General features: G+C 40.9%; 1 protein-coding gene across 1 annotated transcript; it reads left to right on the top strand.

Annotated features, from left to right (window-relative positions):
* Positions 1-806: 806 nt before the first annotated feature.
* pmp22b (peripheral myelin protein 22b) lies at positions 807-13,026 on the top strand. The gene is made up of 5 exons (XM_072667694.1): positions 807-995; positions 1,860-1,951; positions 2,171-2,264; positions 6,984-7,124; positions 10,677-13,026. The coding sequence occupies exons 2-5, from the start codon at positions 1,874-1,876 to the stop codon at positions 10,835-10,837; spliced, it is 474 nt and encodes a 157-aa protein (XP_072523795.1). The 5' UTR covers positions 807-995; positions 1,860-1,873; the 3' UTR covers positions 10,838-13,026.
* Positions 13,027-14,126: the final 1,100 nt, after the last annotated feature.

Here is a 14,126-nt window from a genome sequence, read left to right on the forward strand (position 1 = left end):
TAGAAATAATAATACATAATACAACTACTATGGCTACTGCTACTACCACTCATAATAATCATTATAATAATATATTATAATAATATTATATAATCATGATCAATAACTACATTTCACATAAATAAATAAAAACAATTAATGACTAATTATTATTGTGATTATTATTGTTGTTATTATTACTAGTATAATAATAATAATAATAATAATAATAATAATAATAATAATAATAGTAATCATAATAATCATAATAATAATAATAATAATAATAATTCTTTATCTTATTAAAGTAATAATTATTATCTTATTATTAAAAACCCAAAGTCAGACCTGCTTCAGTGGTCATTTCTACCCCGTGTATGTTTGCCATGTTTGTAACCATGACAACCAGCGTAAATGTCACAGCTCGTGACAAAAAATCCCACTGCGCGCGTCAGGGATACGTACTGGGAACCTCTGCGTCACAGTGGGGCACGAGCCTTATTTCTTTATTGACTCATTCACTTCTTCATCCGGGTGGTTTTGCAGACAGGGGCTTCTAGAACGTCGCCTCGTGCTTTAGAACTCAGGAACGTTCGTGGAATTCCAGTCTCCCGAACTTAGAACCCATTCTGCCTCGCGCGCTTAGAACGGGCTCGTGGAATTCCACCTCGTGCGCCGATTAGCCTGGCGCTCGCGGACCCTGGCGCTCCGCCGTTTCCGTGAGCCAATCCCGCTGCGGGAGGGCGTGGCTTGTTCGCAAAACGGGTGGGGAAATAAAAGTGAGGCGCGCGGGCCGGGCTGAAGGGCGTTGTCCTTAATGAGAGCGCTTAAAAGTGCAGGGCTGGGAGATACAGCGCTCTAGTCTCTCTGCCTGTGGGAGTGTGTGGAGGTAACGCTGTAGACTGGACTCGGTGCTGGTACTACTACTACTACTGCCTACTGAAGCTGCTGCTGCCGCCGCGTTCCCCACTTTTCTTCATCCGTTTGTCTCTGGAATTACTTTCACTTTACACCCAGTAAGTTGGACCTTAATTAGCCTACAGTTTGTTGGGATTTGTTGGTGGGGGGGCACTGCAGGTTTGAGGATAGCTTCTGGGACCGCTGTGATAGAAGACGCACTTTTTTATTACTTTTATTCATTTGTTATTGAAATACTAGATTTACAAGATTTAAGAGCAACAGGCAGACTCCAAACTCTCCATATGACTCCTGTGCTGCTGCTGCTGCTGCTGCTGCTGTCAGGGTCTGTAATCCAGCAGGGCTGCTAGATACATGCGTGCTCTTACTGCTGTCCAGACTAATGGTTTATGGAGGTTTTGACAAAATAAAAGTCTTAAAATAACGGTCTTAAAAATGCACTTTAGCTTTCATTAATTGAGGAATCAAATATGTCTGTATTTAATATAATTAATGCTGTAGCAGCAGGAATAAAATGATAATAATAATACTAATAATAATAATAATAATAATAATAATTAACAATAATTCAAAAATACTTTCTGCCTTTTTTTTAAACTTTGTACAAAAAAAAATTAAAATAAATAAATAAATAAATGCATCTCCAAAGTGGCATCTTTACAGGAGGAGAAGGAAAAAAAAAAAAACCTTAACTTTCAACAGAAGTCACTGCAAGTCATTCTGGAGCATTTCTATTGGTCATCATATAAAGAACAACTGCCAAATGTACTCATTTACAGCAAAAAGATACGGAGATACGAGGTTATAAAGGGTATAAAGGATGCAGTATTTCCCCAGCTGTAGGTTCCCACAAGCTGTACATTGTGTGAGGAGTAAGGCAGGTATGGTGCGGCACACCCAACCCCTCTGAGCCCGTTCCGTGAACACAGGCAGTACAGTAATGTGTTGCTCCTTTTGTACAGGACCTTGAGGAAACATGCTGATCCTTCTTTGTGGAATCATCTTCCTGCACGTCGCAGCCCTAGCGCTGCTATTTGTGTCCACTATTGTCAGTGTGAGTATGCTGCGTACTGTCTGACGTAATCGTAATCATATCATACTGTTCCAGTCATAGTCTTCGTAATCTTACCACCAGGAAACTCGCCATCTCAACAGAGGGTTTGGTGATGGAATGGAAACAAGTCCATTCATAGATCATTGATTATTTACAACTGCTTGATTAACGGTGCACTAGTCCTGTTTTGCTGTTCTCTAATGAGACTTGTTTCCACAGGCCTGGACTGTAAGCCCCACCAGCAGTGCAGACCTGTGGGTTAACTGCTCCTCAGCCAATGGTGGCTACAACTGTGACACTCTCGAAACTGGAGGTAGGCCGCTTTTACCGTCGCCTTGGGTCACTGACTAATGTCAAATACACATGCAGAGACTTGTAGGCTAGGCATCTGCCCACATTTTGAAGGATGAGGTTCTTTGGCTTCACATCTGTTCCAGAGGTTAGAAGGTCTGCTCACAGCACACAAAGGCTACTGCCCTTTTTTCGCAGAGGGCCTGAACTTGGCATAACTCTGAAAGACCCTCTGCATGTTTACCACGCTCTGTGGTGGGCGTGCCCATGGGCTCCAATGCCTCTGTACTGCCATCTAGGGGTGAGAATGTAGCTGTGCAATTTAAGAGAGCATGCATGACAGCGAGATCCCCCAGCTCCAGAGGCTCATCTCTGCAGTATAAATAGTTGCTGGGCTGTGGCTGAGCTCAGAGAACCCTTGTTTGGGAGTGGAAATCGTGGGCCAGAGCCACAACATGGGGAGGTGTGGGGTGGGGCACGGGTTGAGTATTTAAAGCAGCGCAAATTTAGACAGCTATCTGTGTGTACGTGAGTGTGTGTAGGTAAGTGTGTGTGTATGCATATATGAATATATATGTGTGTGTGTCCGTGAGTGAGTAAGTGAAGTGTTGGGAGATCCTCGGACTACTCCGTGCTGAACATAGCGTGCCGAAGGGTCAGGTCACACTGCCACACCCACAGATCATATTTAGATAGGATCAGTGGTCAGAAGGCTAACAATAAAAGATCTAAGAGGGGCTGTGTCCAGTTCGCACACAGTTCGAGACTGAAATGTTTATGGCAGTGGATATAAGTGTACCATGCGTTATCACGATGACTGGACAGAAGTCCTTACTCTAATCAGGTTTATTATTCAAATAATAATCTTGAAGCTTCTCCTCATTAACTGAGGAATTACCTCAGAAACTAATTAACTAAGAAACTAATATATAAGCTGAGTCATTATGAGAGTAATTTAGGGAAGTCTGAATTTAAGCTCTGGAATTTACAGGGTTAATTTAGCAGCTGTGGTGCAGAGTAGTTCCTTAAGATATGCATAACTGAATGCACATGGTGTTCTCCAAAAAGACACTTCCGTAAAATTGCTTGTTTTAATTCTGGGCAGATGGTGGTATCTTCAAATTCTCATGTCTACATACTGTATCTGTTGATGCTGATGCTGATAAATAAGCATTTACAGAAATCTACATCCTTAAAAAAGGAGTTCCTCAGGAGTTCCACATATATAAACCAGTGCTAACATGTTCCCAGTACTTAGAACCTCAGTCCAGACACTCACAGAGCCTCAGATTGCCTTTACCTTTGGAGTTCTTCAAGGGTTCTTCATAAAGGCGTTGGTTCTGTGTAGGACCGTGACAACTTAAATAGCTATTTGAAGCTCAAATTGATCCTTGTCTGGTTAAATGGTTCTTCAACTCCCCCAAAAAACTCCTGAAGATGGTTCTTCATGGAGCAAAACAGTTTCAGTATAGCGCCAAAAAGGTTCCACTATTGTTATGTGTCGAAGAACCCATTTCAGCACTATATAGAACCTATTTGTTTGTGCTTAGCCCATTTCCAAGAAGTCAACACTCATCAATGGTTCTACAAATATAAACCAATACTAACATGGTTCCAGTACTCAGAGCCTCAGACAGTATTTATCTTTGAACAACTCGTCAACACTCTGTTTAGTTTCACTGCTGCATGAGATGGGATGATGTAATGGTTCTAGAGTGAACACAGCCTCTGCATGTGTGTTTTGGTAATGAGGCAGGACCAGCATGCACCGCTGCGTCAGTTCATGCCTCTGTGTGTTTTGTTTTCGTAGCGCTCACAGCAGTGCAGAAGGGCTGCGTTTGATCACACAGCTGCCGGTGGCCTGCCAGGGTCACATGGTCTCTGGGCGAAGTCTTCAAAGGCCCGAGCCACTTTGTTATAGATCTCATTTCAAACAGCGTAACAAACAGTCATGGTATTATCTCCTGACTTATGGATTCCAGTATTAGCAAGAACGCTAGTAGATCAATGAAAGTTCTCCATAAGGGAACGGTATTAGGTTTTATCCTATTATACATAATGGAGTGGCCTTGGGTCTTAATTAGGGGGCTTTAAACAGGGAGCCTTTAGTGGTCTAAATTGACTTTTGGTTGGGTACTTATTTATCAGCAATGTCCATAATTTGTGAGTGATGAGCAGCAGCTGGTGAGTCTGTGGAGAAGCTCAAGCATGTGAGAAATCTGATGCATCACACCGATTTAGGAAGGTTAGAAGGTTAGACTGTCACGTAACTCTTATATTAGATACACCAAATTAATATGCCACACTCTTTATATTATACACAGTATATTAATGCACTTGGCATGTTTTATGTGAAGGCCAAAATGGTTTATTTCTCATTATTTTAAAGTGTTGGTCTACTCTGCATTTGAAACATCAGTTGAGTATAAATGCTAATTAGGCAATAATCAATAAAACTCCATAAAACTCAATGATTATTTAAAAATGCATCAGAAAGAGCTTTAGAGCTCTACAGCTTTGGTATATTTGACACAGCAACCTAGTCCTGCAAGCCTAGTGCTACTTTACAGTATGCAGATATGTTAGGAAGTTGCGAGCACTGCAGTGGGCAGACGGAGGGAAGGGTGACTCATCAGAAAGTCAAGTCCAGTCCAGTCCAGTCAAAAAATTGGATCATCAACCCAGTTTCAGATGTAAGATGAAGATAAAATGACAAGCTTAGTCTGATTCTGGTGGAAACCTTGACATATGCGTAGCCTTCATTGTGACAGTGTTTACAAATGTTACACGTTTATGAACCTGCAGAATATTTCGATTTTAATACCATATATGAAAGCGGCCGAATTCAGACCTAAAAAAGGGCAGATTCAGTGAGTTTGTGGCCGTTCCCACTGCCACACAGATTACAGATTATCTGCGTCACATATGATGAAAAACCTCAGTCCACTTTTGGGGCCACTTTTAGCTGCTGTTTGAACATAGCTTGAGTTAAAGCTGCTCTTTTAAAAGAATGTCATTTTTGTTCTCGGTCCTGAGAGCAAGGTTGATAGATAGTAGAGGTCTTGTAGACATGAGAGAGAGCGAGAGCGTGAGTGAGCAAGAGAGAGAGAGAGAAATCTGAAGCTCCATGCATGACCCTTAGACAAGAAATAGACACGGTAGAAAGTCTTAGCATACTGCATACCACGACGAGTTAGCTTACTCACATTAAAGGAGAGACTGGGAGAGCGGAGAGGACAAGGGAACCTAAACGAACAGTTGAACTGATGCAGACAGCTCTTAGTCCAAAGCTTAAATTTATGGGTTCTCAAACCTATTCTGTAGATGAACCTAAACTAGGCTCATATTAAGGGAAGTCATTAGAACCCTCATCAATTTATTTATTCACAGTATATTTAACTTTTCTGCAAACACAGTATTGACAAAAGTATTGAGACACCTGCTCAATCAAGAGTATTAAAAAATTGTTGGCGTGACTGACTCCACTGTCCAGGGAAAAAAGCTTTCTACTAGATTTTGGAGGAGCATTGCTGTGAGGATTTGATTGCAATCAGTGACAAGAGCTTTAGTGAGGATGTTGGATGATCACCACCCCAACTCACATAAATGTATTGGATGAAGCGCCATCCATCATTCCAGAGAACACAGTAACACTGCTCCACAACTCAATGCTGGGGGGCTTTATACCTCTCTGAGCCCACGCCTGGCATTATGCAGCATGGTGCCAAGAGATTAATGTTCATCTGCAACAGTGAGTTCTATTCTTTTGGCAGTACAGTATCTCTACAGGGACTAGACAAGCTGTGTGAGTGTGTGTGTATTTGCACATCTGTGTCAGCAAGGGGTGCAATTTAAAGTGACCAAATGCATTCATTAAAAGGGGTGTCCACAAACATTTGGACATGTACTGGACAGATCATCTGTCCAGGTGTACCAGTGCTCCTGATTTAGATGGCTTGTCCTCGTTTCTCATGTCTGATGTGGATCACCAAATCTTTGCATCACATGCATATGAGGACAACACAATGCATTTCCTGGAATTCTGGAAACACTAATGGGGGGAAAGGATTTACACACCCGGACCAACTCCCCTGTGTGAAAGGTGTTGTGTGTCTAATGCAGAATGCTTTGAAAGATGGATACACATGAAGCTTTTAGAGCCATCAAGCCCAGGTGCTGGGCAGGGTTAACCGGCCTTGTTTACATTTCTCTGGCTCAAGGACAAAAGTAGAGGATCGATATATGAGGAGCCAGTATCATTCCAAGTGTCTGGAGCTTTTAGGAACAAGATAGCCCTTGTTTTGGCCTGCCCCATTAAGGCATTCTGGCAGGCTGAGGGATCTTAGAGATCTCCGTCATGTATAGTGAACATGTCTCCTGCATCTCCTCCTCATGCCTGACCGCTTAAGTAGGTCTGTTTTCTATCTTCTCAAAACTCTGAAACAGTGATCAAACTTGGTCTCAAGTTTCCGAATTCCAGAAACGTCTTCTCTTAATGGATGAGAGGGCAACAAGTAGGGGTTGTGCATGCTTGAAAGGAACAGCTCCATAACCTGGTTATTTTAGAAGCTACCCCAGACCTGAGCACAGTGGACAGTGTACTAGCATTAATGTAAGGTGACCTCAGTGCCTTATTAGGCAATGCAGCATTCACAGTGAACTGTCTAGATTACAGGGACTCTGTACTTGAATGAATGTTCCAGTGAAGTCTAATGATGTTTCCTTCTCTTTCTGGTTGCAGTATGGATTCAGGCGGTCCAGGCTCTGATGATCCTGTCAATCATCTTCAGCTTTCTGTCCCTCTTCCTGTTTTTCTGCCAGCTCTTTACACTGCAGAAGGGTGGACGTTTCTTCCTCACCGGAGCTTTCCAGATCCTTGCCAGTGAGTGTCGAAAACCCCCCAAAAATTTGTGTTTCTTTTTTTTAAGATAGCAGATCAGCTGATTTTAGTGGCTATCAGTGTGAGATTGTTATCAACAGGAAATTCTGGATTTTAGGAATATTAATTTAAAAATTGCATGCATCCAGTCCTGTTTTATGTCATATTTTAGCTGTATATAGCTGGGAAGTATAACTATGATATCGCCTAAGATAACCTACTCTTAGATGTTCTCTTATATATATATATATATATATACACACACACACACACACACACACACACATACATACACACACACACATTATATATATATATATATATATATATATATATGCTCAATATTGGCAAAGAGATGAGCATAGTGTTGGTCTTTGGCCTGCTTCAACAAAGCTGTTGATATTGAAGGACCAATAGATTAGCCATGCATCTAATAGGCTTATGTTCATAGTGTATAAGAAGATTAGAAGACACTATATGGCTTTCTACTAGATTTTGTGGCACTGCTGTGAGGATTTGATTGCATTCAGCAACAAAAGCATTAGTGAGGTCAGGATGTTGGATCTTCCCCACCTCATCAGATTGGGTATTCCAGAGAACACAGTTCTTCCAATGTCCACAGCTCAATGCTGGGGGGCTTTACACCCATCTAGCCCACGCCTGGCATTAGCCAGCATGGTGCCAATAGGTTCATGTTCAACTTCTCCAGAGTGTCTTACTCTGTTGACAGTACTTCTCTGTAAAGACTAGACAAGCTGTGTGTGTGTGTGTGTGCACATTTGCACATCTGTGTCAGCAATGGGTGTAACTTAAGGTAGATGAAAGCTTTCATTAGAAGGAGTGGCCACAATCAATTGGACACACAGTGTAGGAGTGTGTGTGTGTGTTATGGCTCATCTAATACACACAGAGACATAATAAAGGCATATTTCTTCTTCTTTTGGTCTTCCTGGTGTGTCCAACCAGTGCCACATAGCCTCAGGTCCAGACATAACAACTCTCCTAACAAAGCAAGAGCAAAGTCTAGCCACTGTCCTTGTGGCTGTGCCTGGATTAGGAAACAAAATGATAAATCATTGTGATGTTTTTATGAGGTTTTTATTATTATTTTTTTTGTCCTTAGAACATGTCCCTCAATACACAGCTCTAAGTTACCGTCCATTCTCTGTGTCTGTTAAGTCTCACTGAGCTGCTTCCCCCTCTATTAGATAAAGGGACCTCAGGCCAGAGTAATGCTAATCTAATGAGCCCTGTCACCTTCTGTTATGCAACAGATTGTGCAGAAGACACTTAAATACCATCTACATTAATTTCAGATGTACCTCACTTCCTGAGGTAATGGGGTCAGATGAATTCACTTAGTATATGGAGCTACTGCTTTGGTCAGTTTTCAGAAAGTGTTATTTCAACTAACCCCAAATGGTTTTGACTTTTTGGCATAATCTGAATAGGTAGTTCTCTAAATCATGTCTGATTTTAATGATGAATGGACCAATAGAAATGCTCCAAAATGACTTGTAAAAATCTTGGTTTACATTGAAGTTCATTGAAAGTTAAAAAGGTTGTTTCATTCTTCTGTAAAGTTGCTAATTTTGAGATACGAGGTGACACCAAAGTTGCCACCCTTTAGTAAATTGTTACTAAATATTCTATTTCAAGCAATTTTACACCATTTCTATTGGTTCATTCATCTACAGATGTTTACACAATGTAAAAGACAGCTGGCAGTTTTAAATGGTTCCTGGATGGGGGGGGGGGTGTTCTCATGGTAACAATGATATGTCCTGATTCTCAATGAGAAAAGGCTGCATTTGAGAACGTTTGGTTTTTTAGAACAGTTGCAGGTTGCTTTGGCCTTTAGAAATGAAGGATTCCAGGATTTGCTCATTAGCGAGATCTGAATGTCAGAGGGAAGTTGGGGATATGGGCAGAGTGGAGCCTGGCACTGCAAGGTGCCCACCGGTTTGGCACCGGAAACAGAGGCCCTGACACAAGCTGAAATGTCACAGCTGGCACGCTGGGGGAGGACCACGTCCTGCCAGACTGAAAACAATGTTAGAAAGTGCCTTGTCATGCTGGCGCTTCTGCAGAAGACAGCATCGACTATGTCTGCTTGGAGTGGGCTGTAATAGATGCTGCCTCGCTGGGTTCAGGAGAGGACACTGTGGAAAGTTAAATGTCAGCAGTGCGGGTAGAACACTTTTAGACCTTTCTTTCACCCAAGTCAGCCTAAGAGGCGTACTGTCAGTGTCCGAACAAAACCCTGGATCTGCTTCCAGCACGTAAATCATGTGAATCCATGTAAAACTAACACAACAACATCAGAGTGACTAAATAGGAGATTTTCAGGAACGCAGAAGCATTCACTCTTAAAAATAAAGATGCTTCAAGTGGTTCTGTGAGCGCAATGCCAGAGAAGGACCTCTTACAATCATGGAGCCTCATTCACCATCCGATGTAGACCTTTTACACGGACAACCTAAGAAAACTCTTAAGAAGACATGGGCTAGTGAGGCCCATGCTTCATTATGGAATCGAAATAGGTTCTTCTATGGTTTTGCTCAAAGAACCTTCTGAAGCACATTTATTTTTAAGAGCGTTACCCTTTGCCTTATTCTTTGCAACACACTGGACCTGTCCCAATTTTCCCCTCCTGAAAGTGCACTTTCATGAAGGTGTAAAAGGGGTGCGAGTGTTTAAGGCATCTGAGAGTTTAGAAAAAAATTGGGAGACCCTTCAGCTCACGTCCCTTCACCTGTATCCTACCCTGCTGCTTAAACATCAAATACCACTGTTGAAGCAAGGCATTAACAGTTGCTGCTATTTTTGCTATTTTATCTTATAAAGAAAAAGAGTGTGTCCACTCACACTTAAAATGTTCATTTTTCATCTTTTTTTATTTTTATTTTTTGGTTTATGCGAGGAATTTCACTGGATTGCAATGGAACATGGGTAGTTGCCTTGATGAAAGTCTTGATCTGATTCGGACTCGTGAGCACCCTTGTTGGTCAAATCTAAAGAAACTGGACACCCTACAGCCTTGCACACCCTATAGCCTTGCACACCTAGTAAGCATGTGCATAAAAAAACAAGGTGTGTGAGGGTGCAAGTGCAATGGGACAGGGTAATGGGACAGGGCCTTAGTTGGAATAAAGTTTTCATTGTAGGTATTCCATGTTTCTGCCAGACATTTTACCAGAAGACTAAAGTATAAGGTCCCCAAATACAGCATTCCAGTGAAGGATGCTATTGGAATGGATATTACCTTAGAGAAGTGGTTATACAATGTAACAGCATGGCTCATGATGCCCTGTGAGCTTTCAGTTGCACTGCCACAATGACATACTGTGATACTAAGCATCCGGACAGGGCCTGCTGGCCTATATTCCTCTTTACATGCCTGAAAAGTCATGTGGCCAACCATGTGACCAGCAGCTGACCATTAATAAGATAATGGCAGGTGGAAAATTGCTGTTTACAATCTTACTGGTCATGAGGAAGTATTCTGTTTGCCTCAGCTTTCTGTAACTGGTGTGTTTGTCCTCGTGTCTGCAGGTCTTTTTGTCATGAGTGGAGCCATCATCTATACGGTGATGAGTCCAGAGTGGGTCCCCCCAACCGAGTCGTTCGGCTTCGCCTACATCCTGGCCTGGGTGGCTTTCCCACTGGCGTTCATCAGCGGGTTAATCTACGTCATCTTGAGGAAACGAGAATGAAGTGGCGCCTCCTAGCTATGGCCACCAGAAGTCTAAGCTCTGAAGCTAATGTACCGCACTGCATCCACAGACAAGATTACAAGATTCGACAGCAGATATCTACACTTGGGTGTACCCCGAAACTACCCCTACCACCACCCCCCTCCCACAAAAGAAAGACATGTAACACTCAATACTGTCTTGATTTGAAGATGTATATAGTATCTATGGTTTAAAACCTATTTATAACACTTTTTACATATATGTACATAGTATCGTTGTGTTTGTTGACAAAGAACCTCTTAAGAGCTTTTTGTTTTTAGCTAATTAAGTGCCTAAAGTGTGTGTTTGTCAGAGGTAAGTACATCATTAGCCATATCGTGTGTCCAATTTTATTTTCTTATACTGCCAAAAAATGTTGTTTGAAGTATTTTAACCAAAGAGCATGTATTAAATATAGTGACAGGGAGGAAATATGTATTGCATTAAGCTTTAGAAGTGTAGAGAGAATATAACAGAGAGAGCATTGAGGAGTATAGAGGAGCTATTCTTAGGCTAATAGAATGGTTGGCCATTTTCTGCTACTAAGACAATTTTAAGTTCAGTTCTTTGTTTCTCTTTTTTTTATGATTTTTATTCAACAAAACGGTGCTATGTATTTACCATTCCTTTAGCCATTTAGCCTTTATCTAGCCAGATATTTAAAGACCATTTAAAGCAGATACCTAGGAGTAGAGATGACATGAACATGTGCCTACTTGCTTCTGTACATACAGTACTTACCAAAACGTCTCATTTTGTAATAAAAACACGTTTTAATTAACGAAAAACTTGATTTGAAGTTTGGAGCTTGGTTTCCGAAAAGCAGTAGACATAGCTGGGAGAGGTCAGTGACTACATTAATTTATTTTACTACAACTTTTGAGGCTAATCGGATTACAGTGGCAGGATTTCTAGCACATGAGTCAATAGGTCAGTTTACTCTGCAGTGATCGTGTGTTCCAAGTGAACACTCACATACTGTAATAGCCAGGAGGGCATTACATTACCAAACCCCACCAGGAAGGAAGAAACTGCATGATATGGTCACATGTGACTTTTAAAAATGAGAGCGAGTGCGAGTGCCTATACTGCATTAATGTGTGTCTTGCATTTTTAACCATTGTGTCTTCAGCTAGCAAGAAAAACGCCAAAGAGAACCTAACAAAAATCTGCATACAGTTAAATGTGCATTTTACGCAAACTCTGTATGTACGGAAGTATGTTCTTTTGATTTAAGGGAATCTTAGTGGTAGTGCTCATGGCCTGACCAGGCTCGTGAACGCCGCCCACAAAATGTTCTGTCAGTGGAAGTATGAACCTCCAGTTTTTGTTTTTTGCAGTTTTTTGTTTTGCGAAATTCTGCTAATACTTGAAATGTGACATGCTGACAATGTCTGCCATCTTGAAACGCATTGTATCCACCTTGGAAGGTCGAAGTCCATCACAGTGTTTTAATGGAGATCATGTTGGTTGTTGAAACATGCAAACGCTTGTGAACTTGTGAAGGTTCATGTTCTGTACAGAGCGCACATCGAGGACCATGTAGGAGAAATCTATAGTAGGATCCCTCTGCAAGAAAAACAGCACTGAAACCAACAATAAATTACCATTAACTGATAATGCTGCCTGATCTCATGGTTATTACGTAATTCAAATGTTATAAATGTTGGAATGCATGCCTTAAACAATGGTCTAATCCACAGTCAACCCAAATAAAAAAGTGTGTAAATATATGTGAATGACATCCAGGTATTTAGGAACATTAAGAACTATCCTTTGACTAAAGAGGTTGTTGAGCAAAACGCACAGCATGTTCTAGCATTACTTACCTGTGTTCTCCTTTTGTGGAGCTTTGATCACAATGTTCTCTCAGTCTGTATGGTTAAACACTAATTTGACAGAGATTTTTCTGAATCAGTAATGAGAAGAGGAGAGAAGACCTAATCTTATGAGTTTGTGCTGTAAGTGACTTTAGTGTTATGTGCCTTTTCCAAATGCCTGCAAATAAACGCACGTCTCCGTTTGTACGGTCAGAGGAGGACACTTGACCTCTTATGATGGCCAGCTTAGAAAATGCCTCTCTGTGTAACGCTATAGAGCTGTTCAGATGAATGCCTCTGCTTGTGTATTTATTAAAAGCCATTAAAGAACTGTTGCTTGTTGGAAAATGGTCTCAATGACTGTCTTAAGGCCAGAGCAGGCCTACTGAAAAACTTCAAATGACTCAGTACTGATTTCAGCAGGGGTGGAGCATAGTTGTTCAAATACTTATTTATTTATATTACACTTTTAATTACACTTCCAAGGGGACAAAGAAAATCCTTATATATATATATATATATATATATATATATATATATATATATATATACTCCTTGAATTTAGACCAAGAACTCCAAGGTCACCCGTTTTCATCCGCTTATTGCCAGGTTTTTTATGGGTGTTAGAGCAAGGTAATCAACAAATTGTGCTGGACTCTCAGTTCCTTAGACCCTTATCATTCATCATTCATAGTTTTAGAGTACCCATTACAATTATATCTATTCTCTACCCAATGCAATATTACTGTTACAAAGGCCTTTAATGTATTTTGGAACTAAATAGAGTTTCATTACTCACTGGAAAATGATAGTGTTGGGCTATTACAGTGTGTGAACGTTCAATCACAAACAGACTACAATCATTTTAAGTTTGGACCATGTCTATGATAATATGGGAGGAAATCAAGAGTGCTGACAGTAATAATTTTCATAGCATAGGCTACTTGTAATGTTTTCACCACACTCATACGACTCCTCAGCGAGCGAGTTATGAGCTGATTCATGCTTTTTTGCACATTACGCTACAACACCACCATAAAACTCTGAGTACCCTACCACAAGCATTTTAAAGACCAGCCAACAGGCCTAAAAAACAACAGTAGTAGTAAAATAGGCTGCAATTCATTCAACTATTATACACTATATTAAATATGTAGCACAGATAAATGTGCAGTAAAGGTCGGCCATGCGAATAACAGACCCCCTCTTTAATATCATCATCATAAAAGCAGTTCAGCATAAAGTGACAACAATATGCAACCACAAAACCAAACCAAACTGCTATAGGGTTAATGATGGCAATATTTGACCTATTGGCAAAATCCAGACGTGCAGAAATGAGAGTGATGGCATGCTGAGCATATTTGCTGGATCTGGACGACCAGACCTCACACCAAATTATGATTCACAAATTAACAGGCCATTAAAACACAGAATATGACCTGACT

Source organism: Salminus brasiliensis, chromosome 22 (assembly GCF_030463535.1).
Source record: "Salminus brasiliensis chromosome 22, fSalBra1.hap2, whole genome shotgun sequence".
NCBI lineage: Eukaryota > Metazoa > Chordata > Actinopteri > Characiformes > Bryconidae > Salminus > Salminus brasiliensis.

Bases quoted from the DNA above. Each gene is read 5' to 3' on its own strand.
- pmp22b (XM_072667694.1), top strand. From the start codon at position 1,874: ATGCTGATCCTTCTTTGTGGAATCATCTTCCTGCACGTCGCAGCCCTA. The intron at 1,952-2,170 runs GTGAGTATGCTG...TTGTTTCCACAG, and splicing joins TTGTGTCCACTATTGTCAGT to GCCTGGACTGTAAGCCCCAC. The intron at 2,265-6,983 runs GTAGGCCGCTTT...TTCTGGTTGCAG, and splicing joins TGACACTCTCGAAACTGGAG to TATGGATTCAGGCGGTCCAG.